The following is a 24,431-nucleotide window of genomic DNA, read 5'->3' as shown; positions in this document are numbered from 1 at the left end:
GAAGAATATTTCATTAACAGTTGAAGAGGAATTAATTGAGCACAAATCTTTCACTTTCTGGGCAAATGTTTCTGTCATGCTGTACAAAAAGTATTGGCATACTTGATTTACACAAAACAATACTTTATTTGTATTCAGAAAGCTAAATTTCTTTTAAAATATCTCTGCAGATATCTGCAGGCAGATATATTTTCTTCCCAGAAGTGAAAATTTAAACACATAATTGCAAGAACCAGGATTTCATCCACCCACTCCCTGTAGAAAATGCTGAAGATAGCCCAAGGCAGCTTGTTGCTGTTTATATGCAGGCTATTTTTGACTCCCATTCCAAGGTGGCAAAGTCTTGGGTATTTAGTGGAGATGCTGGGTGCCTGAAAAAGGACCTTGATTTTACTTTGTGGGGTGACGACTTAAAAATTAGGCATACAGTGGTTAACTCTTGGATAACCAGCTCCTTTTTTGTGCAGTTTTCAGCTTGAAATTTTTAGAATCATGGTTCTGTTCTTATTTGACATGCTGAAATCACTGTAAAATGACCTGAAATAAAATCCTTTTAATTAATTTCACTACAACACGGTAAGGATCTCAGGCTGCAAAAATGGGGTTTGTATACATTGGGAAGCATTCCCAGTCCAGCAGTCTGTTCAAGCTGTGATTAGGGGACAGTAATTGCCTGTATGAAGATGCCAAGATGCTCTATCAACCACTGAAATAGGATGTGTGGTATTGGAATTTTTTAGTACATAAAGATGGTCTGGATCCTGTAGGGAGCTCTGAGTCTCTTGTGCTCTTCTGTCACAAGAGTACATCTACTGCACTTCCATTGTTGCCAAGGAACAAATTTTAGTCAAAATTGCAAGGCAGTATCTAGAAGACCTTGAGCTAAGAGCAAATGCCAGTGTACAAAATGATTTCAAATCTGAGAGCAGATATAATGGGTCCTGGCAGAAGGGATGGAGGTCTGTAACATCTCTTTGGAGCTGTAATTTCTTCTATCCACTCTGGAGCATGTGACTCTCAATAGGTTGCAATCTGGCAGAAACCACGTTGCCCACACATTGCTTTTATTTCTGGAAACTATGTGATAAAGTCTCGAGATTAAACCAACAGTCTTCATGTTTACTTCTTCCTTTCACTGAGGTTTAATAGAAATTATGTGCTTGAAAAAGTGCTTTTGGACAGTTTTTTTTTCTTTTTCCTGGGACTAAACTCTCACAGGAGTTTTAATGCAGTGAAAGTGCTTCCTTAACAGAGACAGTAAGGGAGAATTGACTCTGTTACACATTATGCTTTACAACACAATAGAAACCAAAAGTGTGTTTTGATTGTTTCAGTGTTAATATGTGTGTCAGAGTTGTGGGGTATTTTTAAAAGCATACATGTTTTCCAGGGATATTTTTGTGTCTTTTCTGAGGGAGATACTTCTTTTCTTTTATTATTTCACTTGAGATGTGAAAATTCAGTAGGTTAATTTATTTATACAGTGTAGTATATGGTTAAAAATTATTTATCAATTATTGCAAAAGGTCGCTGTATTTCTACTCATAAATCCAAAAATATTAAGGGTCTTTTCCAACCTAAATTATTCTAATTTTTTCTTTTCTACAATATTTTAAAGTACACAAGGAAGCTATTGATTTTAAACTTCTCTTAGAAGAAAAAGGCAGTCATTTTATTTATTACCATGAAAATAATATTGTTTAAAAAATTTAAAAATCTATTACCATAAAATGGTATAGAAAGGGAATGGCTAAGTTCTCTGAATTTCTGAGTAGTAAGCACAGAGAACTTAGTGCCACTTCCAGGGCTAATGTTGCTTCTGCTGGAATTCCAGATAGTGGCAGTCTGCTGAAACATGAGTTCAGTTACCAAATATAGATGAGGGGGGTACGAATTTCATAGTCACAGAGGACGGATGTAACGCACAGGCCACAGTCTTCTCAACTAAGGACCAAGCAAGCTTCAGTGAAGAGCTGGAGCAACTTAGAGCCTCTTCAGATAGAGAAGGAGAAAAACAACTTTACCTACTATTAATTATACTTGAACTCTTCATATTGGCCTGCTCATTGTAAGATCTGTTTTATATTTTCTGCTGATCGTAATTGTTGTGTTTGTGGAGTAATTTTGTAGGATTTCAAAATTCAGAGAAAAGCTATGTGCCTTTTTCATTTGAAAAAATTTTACGAGATACATTTCATCCTTCATATGATTCTTTTGAAGAGATATGTCCTGTTAAGTAATAACTGGGTCATGTTAAATCATAATTTCCTATTTGGCAGGTTCTGCAAATTCAGGATGTTTATATATACTTTTTTTTTTAATGAGTCATTTATTTTTCTATGTTTTTCCATATTTTACTATATATCTCTACAAATCCTTAATTTGATTAGTTACTCTATTTTTTTTTCTGAAATTATTGAAATCCAAAAAATTTAAAATTTAATATTTACCGTATGATTCTTTAGAGCATCTGCATTGGGTTTTGAATAAGTATTTAAACTGCATGATAAAAAATGTGGTTCTACTTGGGCGTAATTTTTAAATATTTACAAATAGGACCTCATAAGTAGTCTGTATGTAATAATGTTGATCTGCATGCAACATTGTAATTTATGCTTGTGTCTTTAAATGATACAGTATATGGCTTTGCAGGTTACCTAATGAGTGATGATGATGAAAACTGTTATAAATACATTGTAGTCTAACTTGGAGAAGCTAGAAATAGCATTCAAAATTTCTAATTATGATCTTATAAGCTACTTGATAGGGTTAGTGATACTTCACCTCCAGTTCACTGTGATTACAAGTTACTCTAAAAGAATAGTGAGTTTATGTATTACAGTATGCCTGAAAAAAGTCTTTCTCCTGGAAGCTTCCATTCAGCCCCTTACAGCTAGACATATGAATCCATTTTCAGAAACCTCACTAAGAAGGCTTATCAGCATTAGAAATTGCCAATAAACCAGCACATTTAAATCCATCAACTTCATGTAACTATCCAGGTATAGACTGATTAACTTAATTTAGACACCAGACTTTGAAAATTACTTTATATGTAGCCATTATATTTTTCTAATGACAAAGCTGAGTATTGGGAAGAAATATGTTAATTCATAATGCACTAATTTTAATCATCATGTTGGGTGGATAACACAAAGTAAAATTGTCCTCCTACCCATGGAAAAGCCCATTGAAACATTAGAGCAGCTCGGTGTTGGAAGTCAGGGAAGTTTATCTGAGTATGTAATGTGTCACTTTGAGATGTGAACGAGCTAGGAACCAGCGTGTGTCAGATTTAAATAAAGATATAATTTGAAGCACAGATATTTACATGTTGTCTAAATAGCACCTTTGTTCATTTGAATGCAAAGTTTTTTAAAAAATCTGAGATAAAGGAGGAAGAAACTCTGCAGTTTTAACCCTTGTTTCCCTGGCATTCCTCCAGTTTATGCCTGAACAGCTGAGCCTCTAGACCAACTGTTTGCTGGGCTTCTCAGATTCTTTCTTTAAAGCTGCTATGAGGTAGTCAGTTATACTGTATATACTTTTTTAGATTTTGTTGACAAGAGATTGGCATGGTTGCTAAATTTGTTGCCCTATAAACACAGATAACAGGAAAGGAAAACGTAATCCCAGCAAATAATAAACTTATCACTGAAATCTATAAAAACGTTTCTCAAACCCCAAATGCTTTGTGTTTCTTAGACATCTCTTTTATGCATTGAGTTGTAATCTGTTGGCAAGACAAACAGGCATATCAAGAGATACATATGCTAAGCCAAGAATTCCAATGATCTATCAGTCATTTAATGACTACATGCTGGGTAAGCCCTGGTTTAGTGACTACAGGTAATTGGAGCCTGCACAAGCTGATGTAAAATACATCCGAGTGCATCGCATGATTGTCAAGCCATTTCTCCACTATCAGTAGAGAATTAAAGGAATTTTTTTCTTTTTAAATCTTATGTAAAATATTTTCTTGTAGAAATTATCCTTAGAAGAAGATAATTTTTAGGGTAATTAAAACCACTGATGTTCAACTCAATTATATGCTCTGCAGAAACAATAATTATGTTTCAGATCTCATCAGCCACAATCTAATGACCAGTTAGAAAAATACATTTCAGCAAGGAGAGTTTCAGGCCAGTCCTTTCCTTGGGGAAAATATGGTTTCCCTGATGTCTTATTTCTTGCTGATTTTAAAGAGAATGCTCATCCTAATTCTGAAGTCATGTTGGGAAACTGGAGAGGTTTAAATACTTCTCTGCTTTGTGAAACTGGTACAAAATATACATTATACACTTCCATTGAGCAGGATGATATATAGGTTGTGAAATCTATTGCTTCAGTGCTTTACTTCTAGCATATGGTAGTTTGCTATTTCATTTTTTTGTGTTGAGGAAAGTGCTACTAAATTGGTAACAAGTTAAAAATGTTAGCACAATAAGCAAAGTAATATTAAACACATTATCAACATTAAACAGAAGGGATCATTTGGAATTTCTAATCCAAATATTCTTGTGTGTATCCTCATAATGGTTTCAAGTTGAACACTTCCCTCAGAATTTGATGGTTTAATGTCTGTAAGGCAATGTTATGGGAGAGAGAAAAGTAAATATATTCCCAAAATCTTAATAAGGCTAAAACCAGAAAAAAAAAAATGAAGCATAATAGAATTGATGCAAAATAACTAATCAGATGTGAAATAACAGCATATATACATATTGATCCAGTGGAATCAAGACTGTGCTAGGCAATATACAGGCAAAGGATGTCTTCATACTTCTGAGGGAAGATTTATGAGAAAAATTACTCCTAAGTGCTCTCATTTCCACCTAGACAATTTGCAGTCCAGGCTCATTCTAATAGAAAACAAGGTTTATGGTATGTCATACACCATTATGTTCAACTTATCTTACAGCTTTGTGTCTAGCTTATGGGAACTAGGATATAACTTTTTTCATTAAGGAATTGTTCTTGTGTCTTCCAGGATGCAAGACAGAAGCTGTGGCCGGGCATTGAATCTTTCTTTAATGCTGAAGGAGACTTACTCTCCAGAAAGAGGCAGCAGTAAGGGATATCCTGAAAATATGTCAGAAGCTTCATCTTTCCGTGACTTTTTCTGTGATTCCCTGTCAGACACACAGAATGGTGAATTTTCAAATGAACTTTCTGCCTTCCTTACCCAGGAGGAGATAAGTAAGAGCCTTGACATAGCTCGAGAAGCCATTGCCAATTCCATGGAGGAAGATGAGAACACAGGACCAGACTTTCCTCATTATCTCAACACCCCTCTCTCTAGCCCTTCAGAAACCCCTGCTTTCATGGACACTGACCTGCATGAGCAAGACACTGTTCAGACACCTCAAGCAAGCAGTTGGACTTCATCTGCTGCAAGTCATGTTCTCCCAAGGAATCAGAGTGAGCAATCCACTGCACCTCAGACGGAGGATAGTTTTGTCGCAGTTTCTACGAGACAAACAAGCACCTCAGCTTTTCTACCTGCTAGTCCCAGCTTTGTCAGAAGCCTGAAATATTCAGAGAAAGGTGGTCCTTGTATGCCTAAGACAAGCCCGAACTCTGAATCGGCATCGCAGGGAGAAGGTCCTTTCAGGAACAAGCTGTGTGACAAAGCTGCCACATTCATAGAGGAGTTATCATCTATATTTAGACAGGCAGCAAAGACAAGAGGCCGTAGTCCCGATGGGGACTCTTCTTCCCCAGACAGTGGATACCTGTCACCTAATAAGAAACAACCAGCTTTAAGTACCTTGGTGAACCAGGAGTTTGACAAACCACATCAAGAGACTGAGCCTGAGGACAAATTACCAGGACTTCATCTGAATGGAGAACACTATTCTGGAAGGGGGAGCATCATGGAGAGCAAAATGGTCCTGTGCCGTCCCTTCATCAACATGGAAGAGCATGAACTTTCACCACCTCTATTCACTCAGAAGCTCCGGAGCCAGGAAGTTGCCGAAGGAAACAAAGTATTGCTGGAGTGCAGAGTTGCTGGCAACCCAGTGCCTGATGTCAGGTAAGTGCTAAGTCACCAGACAGGGTCACCTGATTGTGGAAGATACCTAAGGACAGGTATGACACTGACTTGCTTAGAGGCAGTCACATAAGAGCAGTCAATCAAGCAGTTTTACAAAGCACATAGAATAACACATTCTAATGTTCTTATTTCACTAGAATGTTTCACTCTGTTTGCTTGGGAAATTAAATTCTTCTTGATGTAAGAGCCACATGGCAAAATTAGAAACAGAATTTGCTCTAGCAACCTTCTATGTGATTGTTACTTCATCAATCTGAGTAAAAGAAGAGACAGCTTGCGCCTAAAGAGCATATCTCAAGAAGATGATTCAGTTTTGTAGCCATGATATTTTCTGAAAAATCCTTTCCTTCAGATTTTTCCTCCTGAGAAGCTGAGGCACCTCAGGAACAAAATGTGAACAATGATTATCTGCTGCTGTAGAATGCAACAGGTGGATCTGTGACTGGTCTCATGTGGTTGTTTCTAATCAATGGCCAATCTCAGTCCAGCTGTCCGGACTGTCTTGTTCAGTCACAAGCTTTTGTTATCATTCCATTCTTCTCCTTTGCTTGTAAGCCTTCTGATGAAATCCTTTTTTCTATTCTTTTAGTAGAGTTTTAATATAATATATATATCATAAAATAATAAACCAAGCCTTCTGAAACATGGAGTCAACATTCTCGTCTCTTCCCTCATCCTGGGACCCCTGCAAACACCACCACACAGTTTTTACTGCTGGTTAATTAGAATGTCTCCAAGATCAATGTAAACTGTTTTTCTGAATTTTAACTCAGGCAGAATCATAAAATGAGAAGGCATTTAATGACTGAGGAAATGAGTAATGAGAAACATTGCTGACATAATAGTTTGTTATTGAAAAATCAAGTATAATTTTAAGTAATCACATCAGTATAAATGAATTTGTAATTTCTGTCTTGTTTGCCTTTTGACACACATAATTGTGCAATGTTAGCAGTCTGTAGATACAGCCATTACTGCATTGTGGCAAACATGATTAATGTTAATTTTTGGGTTCTTGCAAAGCTCCCTGACAGTCAAACTAATACACTTTCATGGTCCATTCCTGAATTGGTTTTATTAAATAATTATTAATAATTCTCCATTGGGCAATTGAAAGAAGTTACTAATAAAAATTACTTTTTCAAAGTTTCCATTGAAAACAAATTTCCCCCTTCGTCTTATTTCATTATGCATCCTTAAGAGAGGAGAAATACGGCAGCTGCACCTCAAAAAGTACTCATTTCAGAAGTCGATGCACTTCTCCTGCGTGTCCTTTCTGTAGTGGCAGCAACTTGGCTGAAGAGGTCACTCACACACAGCATGGGCGGCACAGAGCCCTCAAGTGAGCGCTGCTTGGAGCCAAGAGAGCAAAAACCAAGGCTCGCTCAGGGGCTGAGGCAGCAAACACTTGAGCGATGCTTGGGTGAAACTCCAAAGTCTGAAAACTGGGGAAAGGAGGAGGTTCTTTCCAGATGAGAAAGCATGCAGAAAAATATGCAGTGGACTTTTATCTATAAAAGCATTACTGGGAACTTCTAAACAGTTTCATAGTATCATCTAGGCACATCACTGTCCTTCTTTCTGGATATGAAAAGGAGTTTCATGGTGTATCCATATATATCCAGTAAATAGTTAATTTGCTGCAGTGGAAAAAGACAAGCCTATTTAAAACCACCCACATATTGCAGAGCAAGTGAAGAATGTCTGTGCTACTTTCAGAGGTATTTTCTGTAAATGGGAGTTTTATATGGTTTAAAAATAAAGTAAAACATCAATGATACAATAATAGTTGACCATTCTCTTGTATTTTGGTAATGAAAATTATCCAGTTTTCTAAAGCACTTTACTTAGACTATTGTTTCATTAGGCAGGGTTTCTGGTTTGTAATGTATGTGGAAAACAATCTTCAGACCAGAATCATATGAAATCAAAATATTTACAGTTTTTGGAAGAAACCAGCCAGAAAAAGAAATGCGTAAAAGATATTAAGCTTTTTGTGAAGGTTTCTGAATAGGAAGAAAGTAGAAATGGATACTAGGAAAGCATTGTATTGCATTGCCAAAAGAATGGAACAAGCTGAACAGTTACCTGGTGTGAGAAGTGTAAGAGCGAGCCTTTTGACACATGCAGAATCTGCTCAACAGGAGATGCAGACAAGGGCATGAGCCAGGGCAGCCACAGTCTGTACATTTGCATATAGCAATACAATCTGTAGAAACCAAGCTTCAGTTCTTCTGGTTTTCCCCAGAAAACCCAGTTTCAATAACATGGCCACTGTAAAGGCTGTTTTTGCAACTCTGTGTGATAAGTGAGATTAAAGAAGAAAGCAGTTAGGATTTTGGGGGTTTTTATTGTTTGGTTTTATTTTTGCCTCAGCTGGGAAGAAAACTGGAAGGCACATTTCCTAAAGTCATAAGGAAGTAACAATAGTTTAATGGTGACAAGAAACTCACTAAATTCTTATTTTGCCAGGCACTCAAAAGTTGTCCAGTATAATAATGAATACAGCTGATATTTAAGCAGCATCAAGCACTGGCAACTATGAAATCATCCAATTGACACCAGAGCAAAAGGCCTTCAAAGGAATCTACACAGGCTTTTCTGATCTTTTAGCATATTACTGCTTTTCTATGCCTCATATTTTATCCTGGACACAAGTAATCTTTAGAACTGGCTTTCTTCCCTTTTCATAGCTTTTTTGTAGTTAAACTTTCTAAGTCCTCAGCCTATACAAAGTTGAGCTAGAATCCTTCTTTATCCAGCTACTTTTCTTATGAGGATAAACATAACAATGCTGCAGAACCTTAGTGTAATTGAAGAAAACATCAAATGTAGTGTAAGGACAAGGTGTATATTTGAAGGTTATTTCACTAGGAAAGTTCCTTAGATGTTCATAGCCATACATAGCTGAAAGTAAAACAGTAAGTGTTATGGTTTTAGTGACAAAACTTGACCAAGGTAGCTTTGTACTACAAATAGAAAAGAAGTATATTTTGACAGAAGAACTTACAACTAGAATCTTAGTGTTGAAATCCAAAAGAAAATAATCAGTTACATTTCAAGTATCATTAATTTTTTTTTTCAAAGTTCAGTGTCTAACTTGCTGGTTCTACTAGCAGAAAATCAGATTTCTTAAAATGAATATTTTGTCACTGGTCAGAAGAATTCTTATATTTCTGTAAGATTCCCGATTCCAGCCTAAGATCTAGGAAAGTACAGAATGATTTGAAAAGTTCTAGGATATCTGGCTTTTAAAGAAGCTCTAAAACATGTAAAATATAAGTTGAAACAAAATTTCTGTTACTCTCAAAACCAATTTATCAGTCATTAGCTGTCCTTCAAAGTGCATCAGCAATGCTGTGTTTAAAGTACTCATATTAGCCTTGAGCTAACTAAAGCAAATCCCAGCTGGTTGTGACTTAGACCTCTTCAGTATTCACCTCACCACCTGAATATTTAATTGCTTCAAAGCCTGGAGCTGTAAGCCGTGATTAAAGTATTTTCTGAGGTCTACCTTGAGCTGTAAGCTGTGATTAAAATATTTACAGATATTCACCCAGCTTCTGTAGCATAAGAAGTATTGAAATTTTTGTGCAAAATATATTCTTTTCCTTTTTCCACAGCAAACTAACGCAAAAAAAACCCAAATCAAAGTTAAAAATAAGGAAATAAGGCACTTTCCACATACTACATGACAAGAACAAGGTTTCTTTGCTTTAAGGAAATAATTTGCTCTCATTATAATCCTTTTCTTCTCATAAGTGCTGTTTGTCTAGACTTGACTGTAACAAATACCCAAAATCTCCTCCTAGAACCATTGCATGTAACCCAGAACTGTTCTTAGAAAATACAGAAACAAATGCCAAGTACAATACTTACATTTATAATAAAACCAAATTACAATTAAGCTTCAAAATCTTACCCAGTTTGCAGTCTTTAAAGGCTTTGAAGCCTAAAAACACAAAAAACTGTGGCACCACCATGGTCCACCCATCAGGCACAGATGCAAAGAAAATTGAACATCAGATTAAATCATGCTTAAAACAAATCAAAACAGCTGTGCAAAAACCCAAGTATACAGGACAAGTGTGATTAAACTACTTACACAGCAGTTGGTAGTTTTAAGTCTTGGAAATTTGGTAGTTTTAAGTCTTGGAAAGAGGCATCCCAGATGTAGTTTCTGCTTCTTTGCTGGTCTTGATTTGAGGTAGGAAAATCTGTGTTTTAAAGATAGAATTTAGTTTTATTTCTTGAAGTCTTTTATGAGTAGATTTTTTTAGTTGTAGTGAAATACCGGCGCCTTGGTGGGAGATAGAGATGTTCTACTGATTCTATAATGGCAAGGCTTTAGTACTACTTATTTTTATCAAATGTGAATAGTTATTTACGTATGTGTGGTAATGGGATATTCTTGACCATTCTAGGTGTCCTTAGCTAAAAACAAAACCTGTTTCATGAGTGTGTTCCTTGCTTTCTTGAAGAAACTCTTTAATAGTCATTGTTGTGTTATTTTTTTTATTTGTAGAATCTTAACTATTTAAGTTAGATTTTAGAATTAGATGGTGCAGGTCCTGCTTTTAAAATATTCTAATTAGCTTATATACATACTTGTGTTATTCAAGATGGAAATTTTAGTGAAGACATTTTATGATGAACTTGTTTAAAGTATTTGATAATTCCATTCTTGTTTGCTTGACCCAGACCAAAATTTGCTTCTGAACAATGAAATGCTTAATGTGTCTTTAAAACAGAGTATAGTAGATTACAAGCATTAGGATAGCTACATAAATAATTCATAAAAGATAAAAAAGATTAGGATGTATTCTGTGTGGGAGGAGAGGGCTCTTGTGACTTGAAAATCAGTAACTATGTATATATTATTCTTATATGATAAAAAATCAAGTCCTGTATTGAGCTTTGAGGTGATTCTTACCTGAGTCCCAAAATGTCATATTTTGCTGTTCAAATTAATCTAAAATACTTCCACAATTTATGCAATTGTTTCTGCTCCATTATTTCAGTATTGTTAGAATTCTTTATTAATATCTAGAACGGTGTGACAAGAAATAGTGGTGTCTTATTATGTAACCTTTTGTTAATAATAAGTGTTTCCAGAATATCTTGCATTTATTTCCTAAGGGTGATAATTTATTAGGTTAGTCGTCAAATTGCTCACAAATATAAACATCTTTCTTATATTCTCCCCATAGTTTTCTCTATTAAAATGTTTTCCCAATAAAAATACTTTTTTACACAAATCTTCCATAGTCCTCTATTAATCTTTTCAGAGCAGAATCCTGCTAATCTGTCTTCTTACTAGCCTTTTGCTAACAGAGGGTGCTTGTTAAGAACGGAAGAATATTCTTGTACCTAAGGAGTTCCTTGGGTCAAAAATGTTCTGTTCGCAGATGTGGATGTTTTTCTGTGTATGGAGGGAGCATTGACAACCATCTGAAAGTGTTAAAAGCACTCTTATTCCTGAGATTAAATAGAAAAATGTTGTTAACCATTTTAATCTGGTAGTACACTCTTTTAAGAAATCTGCTCAACAGTAATGTGTTGTCGTTTAGTATTTTATTTACATTCAAATAAAGATAAAATATCTTCAGTATCATTCCCTTTAATATCAATATGAAAATTGTATTTCTGCATCCTCAGTATTTTTCTGTCACAATAGTATTTTTTTTTTCTCTTCACCAAAAATGTCTTTACTTCTGTTGGGCTTTTTTCTTCATTTACAAGTCAACATAATAGCTATTTGACCTCATTATCTTTTTAGCCCTTCTTCCTTCCTCATTTATTTCCTTTTATACTCTTTGTTTATTGGACCATACCACATTATTCTCCAGGCATCCCTGGAGTTTGAATTTTCTTTCAGAGCAGATCTGGAATGTAGTGTTGAAAGTTGCCTCAGTGATTTGTGAAGTTTCTCCTTAATTCTACTAGTCTTAGAACGGTGCTCTGGACTAGTGGGCTTTGCTGGGGACTCGAGGGGTGATAACCCAGGACAAATGGTAAAGCTATTGCAGGGGCTGCCTGTAGGGATTTGTGGCCTGCAGCTATTAGGTAGGTAACAGGCATCTTTCAGATATTTCCTTTTCCATTCTCCATTCATTTTGTGGCAATAAGAGGCCACACCCTCAGGATTTTCTGCATCGGGAAAACACACAGTGGAGTAAAGGCCTGTGTAGGTCATGTACCCACCTGCTTTAAAATACTATGTGGCCTATCTGATCAATGCTAGTCGTGCATCAGTTTTCTTAACTTGTAAGTAGTAGTTTTTTTACCTTAGCATCACTTGGAAAGAAGATTTGCCATGGTGCTCCTTAAGAACAGCATTTGGGAGATTCTTGTTTTATATGATTGTCTGGTTGCAGAGCTTAAGTGCTGTGCAGGTTGTTACTGTATAGGAATGCCTGGTTACCGCCTTGCTCGGTCTGTTCAAGGATGTACCCATATGCACTGCTGGTCAAGATGTTTTTCCAAGTAGGGAGAGGTGTTAGGATTGCTTTGTTGATGTACTGCCTGATATTGGTTTCTGACGTGGTAGTGTCAAGGGCAATGAGTGTCATTAGGGATGTGCATATTCAGTGTTGTTCACCAGGCCTGGTCTTGCCTGATACCTCTGGGTATTCATCGATAATCATACCCAGCCTGTAGGAGGAACAGAGGAGGAGAATTTTCTCCAGCCTTCCACTCCCTTCTCCTCCTTCAGGTCTGCAATAAAACATTTTGAAAATTTTGGATTCTCTTTAGATCTTAAGAAAATCCTCTTTCACTAAATTGTTATCTCAACCCATAGGCTCTGCTTTTGTCCCTCCATCCCCAGAAGGGGCAGGGGAAAGAAGAGTGGCTTATTTAGAGTTCAATTTCCTCCTGGAGTTAACCCACAGTAATGATAACCAAATGTTTTGTTTGAAAGGGTGAGGTTTTCTCCCTTGCTTTCCTGTCTAACACCATAGAGTACAGCATTTAAAATAGGTACCTGGAAAGTGCAGCTCTTTCCTCTGTGAAATGATCTTTACAAAGTTCAGATTGTGATAACAGGATAATTTATATAGGTCTTATACAATAAAAAAATTGCTAGAAAACAGGCAGAGCAATCCACTAGTGTTACAAAATGAATATTCAAAGATCTAAAAGAATGTGTGGATGTGGTTGGGAAGGTGGCCTATGGGGACACAAACTCTTTACTTGCTGGGTTTTGTAAAAACCCCAAGGAGGATCTGTAGATTCGGGACGTGGGGGTTATTCTTATGTTTAGTTTATTTATTGTCTCTCTAGAATAGTTTTGACTACATGATGTAAGCATTTCTTCATCTTTGTTATACAGACTCTGTGGATCACCAGGATCTCTTTCTTTGGAGCTGTCATTTTTCATGAATTTGGAAATAGCTCTTGTAAATTTTGGGGTTCGAAAGTTTCATGCTTTTGTTTTAGTTTTGTGCATGGCTTTTTTCATACTGAAAATTGGAAGAATAAGGCCTGTTAGGTGCAGGAAAACGAGTGCTGCAAGAGGCAGTTGTAAAAACAAAGAGAAAGTTATTGGAACTAGAATTACTCTCTTAAACTGGAATTAGGAAGAGAATTCCAGCTCAAGTACTTTATTTTATTCTGTTTGTGAATGCCAGTATCTCTGGTTTAGTTTTTCTGATTGCATTAGTGAAACTTTAAAAACATCTCAGTTCACTTTTATTCTTCTTTTTCTGCCTCTCAGTAAAAGAATGCAGGTCGAAAGTTCCTCACTAATGCTCCCAAAATAAATAATGTATGGACTAGCATTTATAAAAAGACTCAAAGATTAGATGAAAATGTTATCAAAATACTTGATGGCTAACATGAAAAGCTTAAAAGTAAAGTAATAAAAATTATGCTGCTATCTACATAGTAGAAAAAACATAAAGGACTTTTGTCTTGTATTTACATAGGAATTGAATGAGCCTTGGATGAACTTTAAAATAATGTGGCACCACATGTCTTCAGAAAGATCTTTCACTGCACAAGCTTTGTCCATGTTAAACATTTTTAGTTTAAAAACAAAGTTTAATTGAAGTACTTTTAAAATACAGATTTTCCACAAGAGTGGGGCTGAAACAGTGCCAGAGGCAGAATTCCAAGAGGCTGCTTTTACTTCATGTTTCAGAATTTATTTGTATAAATCTTATATGCTGTCTCAGGGCCTTTCCAGTATTGTGCAAAGCATCAACAGTCAAGAAGTCTGGCGGTGAGGAAATGCATCAGCAATCTGCTTGTCATGGACTAATTGAAAGTGATCTGTGAAAATTAAAACTAAATGTAGAGGCTAAGTAGAACAGAAGCAGGAATGAACCGACATGATTTAGGCCTATTTTACTTGTACTGAAAGAAAAGAAAAGAGTAGTGAGGCTTTTCACAGAGGAGTGTTTGAAGTAAGTAATTCTGGCATCATTACTTATCAGTGTTCAACAGGTATGAAGTGCTATTCCAAATCTCATTTAAAATATCATGCTTAATACACTTTGACATGCTTGCTCGTTTGCCTAAAGGCAGTACCACATCTTGGGTTGTTTAAACCTTCTTAAGGATAATTATAGCAGTTTATTAATGTTACTTAAACAGGACATATCTTTTTAAAAGACAATACATTGATTTATAAATATAAATTAATAAATACAAGTATACCTTTGAAACTTGATGCTTTAAAAATTCTTTCTAATAAAAAGCTGTCATCTCTGAAATATGTTGTGTAAATGCATTCTTGGCAATGCGAAAGCTACCTTTAAAGAAATGGACAATGAAATTGAAAACTAGGACTTCTCTGCAAACATTCGCAGCTGAAAATGTTAAACTTCAGTTTGGGCTATTAGAGCTGGCAGGGCTTTGAGGGAGGTAGGAGAGGCTATGGACTAAAAGCTTATAATAGAACAAACATAGAAGAAAAATTGTTCAACAGCAGTGAATAATGAGCTTATTTTATTGGTTTTGGAACCCATCTGGAAAGTGTGTTTTTTCTAACAAGTGTTATAGTTTGATAGGGCTGTGTTAAGTGGGCTGGAACCGTGGTTCATTTACTAGTAAATGGACTTGCCTTTCCAGCCCATGCAATGGTGAAAGAAGGAGTAAAAGAAATTCCCTTGTCCTCCTATTCCCTGTAACATAGGAAAATAAACAAGTCATGGCATTATAGGATATCCTGATTTGGAAGGGACCCATGAGGATCATCCAAGTTCAAGTCCTTCTCATAGTATCCATATTTCCTTCCCTGAGCAAAAAGATATAAAGAAAACAGGAAAGTTAAGGAGTTTGCTATGGAGGTTTTTATACCTTGTACAAATTTGCTCACATTTGGAGGTGTGTGGTGGGGGAAGAACATCAAGTAGACATTTTATGTTGTCATGAGTTTTCACATTCCACATGCTTTAGAAAAAAAGTGAAGATTAAAAGATTATTTGGAATCTTTACACTTTGGGATATTTAAAAATTATGTAGTTATGTAGTGAGGAGATAGAATTTCCTTTAAGATAGCAGAATGAAAAAATATTCAAAGCTTGGCTTTGTACAGAATAAATCTTTACAAAGATATTGTCCCCTTAGGGATTTAGGTGTTTCTTAGCTTTTGTTGTCAAGAAAATTTTTCACATGTAATAATTTAAGAAATGTACTTAATTTCTATTTCTGTGCCTCTGTAAGTTATCTGAAGTCACTCACAAAAGGAGTTGATCAGTAGGTATAGGAAAAGACTGCAAACAGCTGAAAGACTGAGGAACTTGTTTAAGTATTGAAAACTTGAATCAATATCTATATGATATTTTTCTCTAAGTCAGGAAATTAGCATACTTCTTAAGTAAGTAGCTAATGTGGATAGAGAAAAGGTGTGATTTTTATTAAATAAATCAAGAGGAATAATTCAACTAGATAATTTCACCTGTTGTATTTACAAGGGGAAAGTTGCAGAAGGGCCAAACGCCTGTATGCATGTTCAAAGTGTGTGTCAGTGACCTGTCTCCAAGAACCTTATTGCCTTCAAGTAGCATGCTACGAGTTGGTGTGATACTATCCAGCATAGTTGAGTACACAGCTTAGGACTGGGAGTAGTATGAACTTGAATAGGTCTGACTTCCTGTGGGAAAGGGAAATAAGTTACAATGCCTGGGGATTGGAGGTAATTAACAGATAGAATGACTCCTGAAATACTGGGTTGTTTTTTTTTTTTTTCAGCTACTTGCAGGTCAAAACAGAGACTAGGAGATTTAGGATTAGATTCAGGATAGATTTTAGGAGACTAAAATTTTTCTGCCACAAATCTGTTATGAAGACATAGCTGTTATGTTTCCTTTAGTCTAATGCTAACATGCTGCTTCAAATCAAAGTGATTCATTGTTTCACGTTATTAATATTATGTACTTGCACTTCATGCATACATTAGCATTATAAAAATAGCTTACTTTGCAGTTATGCAGTGCCTTTCACGTGAGCATTGCAGTGCTTTATAAAACAGTTTGTATAATATGTGAACAGCTTTTCTTTATCTCCTCTTATGTGATAAAATTGTGCTTTTCAGGTGGCTGAGGGAAAAAGTTTAGACAAATATAATCCATCTCTCATTTATAGTACAACTGATGGGCACCTATTGCTAACTGTGAACTCTTTTAATATCACAGAGAATGTGAGCACATTGCTCTTAGAGCAAGTTATTCAATCTAGACTGCTGGTTCCCCATTTTCAAATGAGACTAAGAGAACTTATCCTAATCTTTGTGAGGACCAAATTCACTTTTGTTTTTTGGGAAAGGCCCATATTCAGGCAATTTTTCTGGGACATGTTATGGATCTCCTATGAACTTGAGTGAATTCACTTTTCCAATTGAAACACATTACCTGATAAATCTATTATTGACTCTGTTTTGTACAGAGCCTTGCCAGATCTCCTTACCCTCCACCATCAATGAAACTAGCAGTTGCAGTAATCTCAGTAGACCTAAGTATGTTTCTTTTCTTTATTTTATTTTTTTCTTTTTAAAAAAAATAATCTTACTAATCTTAACATTTGCAGCAGGGATTATTACAACCTGAAACCTGACTCAGTGTTTTAATAGGGTTTATACAGCTGCAAGAACAAACATGGGACAAACAAAAGCATAGCAGTCTAGAAACAGAAGTCCTCACTTAAGTTAAAGTTCTGTTTACACCCAGTTTACATGGTGTTCTATTAAGTTTACTTTTCCAGTCCACAGGAGTTTTGAGAAACAAGCTGGAGGCAAAACCATTGTCCTGAAAATAGGTTGTCCTTTGCTGTCTCAGGAATTGTAGGACTAATACTGAGGTACGTAGATTAGAGCAATTTATCCATCTTACTGCAATTCAAAGTGAAATGTCTGCTTTTTTACTGAAATTTGCTTAGTGGTGGCTGGCAACGCTGCAGCTGCACTTCTGGCAGCTATGTGTGCTTATCCATGTGATAGCTTCATTAGATAAGGAATGTCAGAGACAAAATAAGCAACTCCTGATTCCTTAGAAAGGCTCTCCACACAGCTAATAAAGATCCTTGGAATGCAAATGTCTGACAGTGGGAGATATGAGGAACCACAGACCCTATGTGTGGTTCTTCCCATATATGACTAAGGCATTCTGTGAATTGGCAGTGCAAGAAAACTACACTGCATGCAAATGAAATGAAAGAACTGAAGAAACAGCCACTACTTAGGAATGCCTAGAGAGAGGCCTAAGGCACAGCCCTTATTGGAACTTTTTCTTTGCTAGTACAATCTGGTTTTGACATCTCTTTTAGGACTCCCACTGTTATCATCAAAAATCTTACCTCCTGCTCATAAGTGCTAAAGCTGAGGTCACTGGGAGCAGATTTAGAGGGAATACTACAATCTGACTCCTTTTCTACCAGTCACATTGTCTTTCAATAGATATATCCTTTACACGTTTCTACTAATTAAACCATGAATAGAACATTATAAAGATACATAGACATAGAACAGAACAGGTGAAGTTCCTAGTGTTTTATGGTATATTTTTGTATGGAGTATTCTGCTTCAGAAATTGATTTGAGAAATTTATTAAAAAAAGAGATACTTTTTTTTTTTTTGTGATAAAGCATTTAATACATATATCTGTGCCTATCCTTTTTTTTTTGCTTTTCCCAAAATCTGTACTTCAAGTAACAGCAATTTCTTTTCTCAGAAGGGCAATTATCTCTGAGAAATTAAGTGCCTTCATTATCCTTTACATCTGTCTACCAAGAGTCTTCATCTCTCCCTACTTTTTCCTTTAGGTATTCAGAAAATTTTCTCTTTCACAGTATAAAATAGTTCCACTCATGCATAGGATACAGAATCTAAATCTAGGGATATTTCTTCCCCAGATTAGGTCTGGTTTTCAAATATAATTTGGTGATCGAAGCAGGCTATGGAAACTCAGCTGCAGATGTATTGATTAGAGCAAGGAAGCTCCATCATGTGTTGCAAGGTATTTTACTAAGATGCTAATTCTGCTCCCACTAGAATACAAATAAGACTTTCAAGGAGTTGCACCGCTGCTTTAGCCTCTCGCTGTCTTTTTGTTTCTTTTTAACTGCCTCAGCTGAGCTAGTACATTTAGTTACATGGAACGTAGGCTGTCCTCCATTTCCAAAGAGTGATGCGGATTTTTCTTGTCTTCCCACAAATAGAACAAGTCCGCCCTCAATATGAAGTTCTTGATATGTGAAATGTGTTAAGACTTTCATCGAAATGCTGTTCTGTTGTTCTTTAGAAGAACTGTTTCTTTTAGTTGCTTAGTAAATTTTCAACCTTTGAATTCTTTTTTGATTGCTGTTTGGTGAGAAGTGCACACGGCATAGCTTCACACCATTTTATTTTTGCCTTATATATTATATTGGTACTATTTTCTTACTTGCTCATTTACTCCTAGTAAGTAGCACAAATACAGTTTCTTAGTACCTTCCCTGTACTCAAAATGGAAACCATCTAGTTAGTTACATAATCTCCCTCAAAATAGTTGGTCATATAGGAGGCATCTAATAATAGTCTTTGAACAGAAATGCTTTTTTCCCTCATTGGTCATTAAAAACCTGTGACTAAATTTATGGCTGACCTAAAAATAAGTAAAGATTACAAGATCCATGTGGACATTAAGAATGGAAGCATCAAAAACTTTGAATATGTGAAATCAGTTCTGAAAGGTACTGGAGAGCTAGTGGGAGGTTTTTAACACTATTTCATTACCCATTCCATGTACATTATATGCATATCTTAGGTGTAAACACAGCATTGAACTTTTCGTTCCAGTTTTAAAATGTGTAATGATAATTCTTAATACCCGCTACCTGAAGTAGAAGGGATTTCAGTGGTGACTTAACACACGTGTAGTCTTTGCTATACAATAATTATTTGAACCTTTGTTTAGAGTGACAGTAGGCTAATTAAAATGTGGAGTTTCTTTGTTGGTTCTTTGTTGTGCAGTGTATCAAGGGCCAACATAATCTTCTCAGGGGGAAGACACGGGACTGTCATTCTCAGGGAAAGTCACTTATTTTACCATAAAGAACTGTGCTTTGCTTTTCCTTGCTTTAACGAAAATGAAAACAACAACAAAGCCCCCCCCCCAAAAAAAAAGCCAGCCAAACAAAAAAAAAAAAAAACCAACCCCAACAACGCCTCTCCCCCACCAAAAAAAAAAAAAAAAACCCACCAGAAAAACCAACAAAACCCAGCAACAATGGAACAAATTGCACAGTATATTGAAGATTACTGCAACAAACATGATGGAAATTAAAATTAAGGATGTATGTACATGAGCATATTTCTAATCCATTTATCCATTTTAAGGAGATGCTATTTATTCAGTTTTAAGATTAGATGTTTCTGTGAGGACTTTAATTAGTCATTTTCCATGTTTATTTCAAGGAATGTAGGTTTCATATTGTGCTTAGTGTATCACCACTGTTATTTGAACTTTATGCCCCCAAAACAAAATACATGAATAAGTGCAAATGAGATTGTCATCTATTTGAGGTCCTATGAGGCAGTTTAAGAACTACTGTGTTGTTTTTTTAAAAAAACAAAACTATTTAATGCACAATATCAAATATTCCATCTGGCACATATCATCTTGACTTCCAAGAAATCTTTGCATTGTGGGCCAAAGGGAAAAGGAGGAGGAGAATTTCTGAGGCTTCTACAATACTGCAGGCAGCTGGTATTCTAAAATTAATCTTTCTTGCATAAGCTGAAGCAGGATAGCTTCAGCTATAAGATCAATTATATCAGATGGTCTGCTAGGTTTATTTAGTGAATCTTACAGAATAAAACGGAATCTTTTCTCACCTTGCTTAAGAATGGAATGACAAAATCTTTGAGATTGACCATTTAGGCTAGAGGGAGATTAATTTCTGATAGATGTAGTTCTTCTACATGATAGCTCTGGAAAAGTTTTAAATTATTCCTGCTAGTTATACTGCTAGTTATTCACAGTTTGGCAGGGAGGGGAGGAAAGCACTATTTTAGTACTGCCTTTAATGCAAGCTCTTGTACTAAAGAGTTCTCTTAAACCCAAGGTCCGGAATAAATAGAAAAGCACAATATGTAGAAAAGGGCTCCATTGCAAAGGGACTTGTTTCAGGCCCATGATAAGTCTGCAGTCGTATTTTGCAATGGCTTGGAAGCGTCCAGTTCTTATTTGGTAGTTAAGTAAAACAAGAGGAATTTGCATGGTAGATTGATTTTGAAGCCCGTCAGTGTTTAAAGAGAGCAAGCAAGAGAGAGGAAGGCTCCTTACTGGTTTTTCACTATTTTAACAATCTTTCATACTTTAAAGCTTTAATAAAGTAAGCATGTTGCACAATTAGTTCCAATTTCAAAATGCCCTTTATCATAAACATGGTGCCATAAACAGAAAGCTAGGAGACTGATTTCAAGAGTCTTACAGATTAATGTACTTTCCACTTATTTCTCAAGTCTTAAACTCTTGTAATGAAACATGGGCACCAGTGAGAGATAACTGTGGGGCAGGCAAGCTAGTGAACAGAAAAAAAGCTTTGCCTTCTACCTGATGTAATGAGCTTACAGAACTAAAGAAATCTGTAGAACAGACCTCATGGTCCCTCAGTTACTGGCTCTCCTAATGGACTACAAAGATACCACACGGTGCAAGAAAGTCAAGTAACACTCTGGCCTGTAAGAACAAGGCATAGCTGGTTGGATGGAGCTTGGAATTTGCAATATTATTATTTTTATTAACTACTACTATTACTCCTAATCTTGTGAGAGTGTTGCGTTTGCACCAGACTTGAGTTTTACTGCACCTTTGTGGCTCTACTGCACCCTAACTACAGCTACCTCTCATCTGGGATATAGAACTTCATGAAGTCACTCTGTTGTAGAGCATGATTATGACAAGTGTGTGATGGTTGTAACCAGAGCATCAAGTCCCATTCCAGAGCTACCATTAGAGCTTAGAACTCCTGACCCCTTTATTCTGCTCCTTGTTAAACAAATCTGCCTGTGCCTGCTGAAGTCTGTCCCACACATACAAACAGACACTGTTGTGAAAATATGATAGTCTTTCATGCTTTCACAATACACCATGTCTCTCATGCAAACCTCTGTAATGGCCCCTTGATAATCAAAAAACCCCATTTCTTCCAGGAAGGCAAATTAGAGATGCTCTGTGTAATTTCACTAAACCCAGCAAGTTCTGTAGAGATTCTCTTGTCTTGGTTTGAAAACAAACCTGGTTTTTTTGTTGCTTTTCTGCAGGAATCAGGAAAGGAACTTGATGTGAGAAAAACAAATTACAATTGTTGCAAGTTTTTGAAATGTATCTGAATGTTTTTTCTTATTTGTATGGGGTTATATTATTTCTAGATTTTTAGATTTAGAGAAATAAAACTATCCTCACTTAATATTTGAATCCATTTCACTTTTCTAATTTTATGTTTCATAAAACCTTATAGCCTGAGAACCCTTTGAGAATAGTCATCACAGGTCTAACAGAATACTTTTGATATTTATCCCAGCATGAAGGCAAAATGAAAAATGCTGAGATTTAATGATGTTTTTCTTCAGACCGGCTACTAAAAAATACCAATGGAAAAAATGTTGATCTGTGTTAGGGCCAAATATTGGCTAGAAAGGAAGTGTTTTGATTACATTGTAGTAGTATGAAATATTGCCTAAATAATGAAAGGCAAAAGGCTTCTTACTATATAATCTCTTTGGCCATCAGCCAGAGCAGGAAATTTTCTCTGGGAGAGTGAAGGTATCGAGTAACTTGAAAAGTAATATATTTTTAAAGACACTAACTTCATTTCACACTGCTTTCTAGAATTAGATTGTCACCTTAAAGAAGAGAACTTCTTGTTTGAAAAGTCAACTGCAGTCTAACTCTTTTTTGGTATTTATTTAAAATATGCTTTAATTGGATAAGGAAGAGGGTGAAAACTACAGAATACCATTGTTTTAGTAAGAACCTTTACTACTAGTGAATAGCAGTATACTGGGAAATTACTAGAGAACAGCATATATTATTCATGACTATTGTACAAATGTGTCACCATAAAGTCAAACACTCCAATACTATATTTGCAGTCATTCACTAAACAGAACTGACTCTTGGCACAGTCAATGTCAGCAATAAATCCTGGAAAGTTCAGTGATGGGTACTGCAATTATATTCTGCTTCTCCTGTTTATTCTACCAAGTGAGTTTGTTCACTTTTTTTAATGTCTTTGTGGCAAGACCATTGCATGAATGAATCGATACAGGACTAAGGCAGGAGAAGTGAGGATGAAGGGGAAGGCTGTAGATGGTTGGTGGGGTTACAAATCAATCCTGAAAGGATTTTGGTTACTGATTGAACCTTTAAAAAAACTGATATTTATTGCACAGAAAACTTCATGCTGCTAGAATTTGAACAGTGAAATAGGGTTTTTCTCAAGACAGTTGGAAATTGTTGACTACTATTCTACTTGTGGGGACAAAGCTAACGCAATATGTTATTATGTACTAAAAAAGTTCTGCTTCAGGAAGCACACCAGTTTATAATGCTTTTGTAATGTCACTACTTGTATTACATTTATCATATGAATTGTGGTAGTGATTATTTCTTGTCTCAGTGAATAATTGAACAATCACAATATTCACGTACTTCATGGTGAAGTAGAGGGAGTTAAGACTTAGACACAAACATTCTATTCCATCAAGGCAGCCTGATCCCCTCTCTTGCTCAAGCAGGATGGATGTTACAACAGAAAGTGTCTTGGAGGAAATGTGAGATTCCTTCTTCTTTATCAGTCTTGTGCAGGAGTTCTACCATGGGTAACATGGAAGAATCCACATCAGTCCTGCTAGTTCTGCATGCATTCTGATTCATAATGCCAGATACTGTAATGACATCACATCATAAATTATTTCTTTGGGGGCATCCACACCTCCCTTAATTGTTTCCATCCTTTGAAGACTTGCTGATTACAGCTTCCTTATCCCTTAACTTCAGAAGTCCCAACCCATTAAAAGGTTCTGGGAAGGATTTTGTGACTGGTGAGGGTGTGGGATTTTTAGGTTTTTTTCTTTTTAAGAGAGGAATGAGCAGAAAATTAGGTGTTTAGTTTGCCTGAATTAAAAGAAAATGGTGCCCGGTAATATATATATTATCCTGCCAATTCTTTAGGGCATATTTTGAAATTTGATACAGGGCAACCTTTGTGCTAGAGATGTGCCTTTTGCCACTCCTATGAAAATCCACTCAGAGCTGGCCAAGTTGCAACCTGCAGTTCTTTCTGGATTTTTATGTAATTCCATGATTGAGGAATTTTGCCCTAAAGCAAAGATTATGTGCTGTACTTGCTATGTTCATCTCAGAACCCAATCCAAGAAGCATAAACCTTTACAGGCTGGTGGATCTCTATGCTCTCCATCAGGCTAAAGAGACTGGGACAGTTTGAAGAGAAGCTTTGGCTGGGAGTATAAGGGTGCTCTTAGGATCAGCACTGAGTGACAAGAGGCCACTGTCAGGAGCTGTGAACAAGCTGGGAACTGACCACATAAAAGCTCTTGAAAACCAGGGCAAGAGGAAAGGACAGAGTGCCTGGTTAAGAATGCTGGAATTGCAGTCCAGTAAGGAGAAATGGAAGGAGATGGAAAACAGGGAAAACTGAATGAGAGGTCAGGAGGCTGTGCTAGGAAATGTGAAGTATATGATTTAAGGCAGCCTATACAAAAAGATATAGCCATGTAAAAGATGGGACTAGGATGGGGGGAAACAAAAGCCTTCAACTCTCACTTGCTGTTTAGTAAGAATTTCTCATGGTAGATCAAAACATTCTGATGTGATTTCATGCCTTTTGTAATGTTGTATGATAGAACTTACCTTGTTGGCTTGTTCCA

General features: G+C 36.1%; 1 protein-coding gene across 1 annotated transcript in view; it reads left to right on the top strand.

Annotated features, from left to right (window-relative positions):
- Nucleotides 1-1,924: 1,924 nt before the first annotated feature.
- PALLD (palladin, cytoskeletal associated protein) overlaps nucleotides 1,925-24,431 on the top strand; it is a 186,112-nt gene continuing 163,605 nt past the window's right edge. Inside the window, exons 1-2 of the mRNA XM_084204387.1 lie at nucleotides 1,925-2,068; nucleotides 4,991-6,037. Of these exons, the coding sequence (XP_084060513.1) occupies nucleotides 4,992-6,037 (1,046 nt within the window). The 5' untranslated portion in view covers nucleotides 1,925-2,068; nucleotide 4,991. The remainder of the gene's footprint in view (nucleotides 2,069-4,990; nucleotides 6,038-24,431) is intronic.

This window comes from Fringilla coelebs (assembly GCF_963513975.1).
Source record: "Fringilla coelebs genome assembly, chromosome: 4".
NCBI lineage: Eukaryota > Metazoa > Chordata > Aves > Passeriformes > Fringillidae > Fringilla > Fringilla coelebs.
The sequence above is the reverse complement of the archived record's forward strand: the minus strand, read 5'-3'. Positions and strand labels throughout refer to the sequence as shown.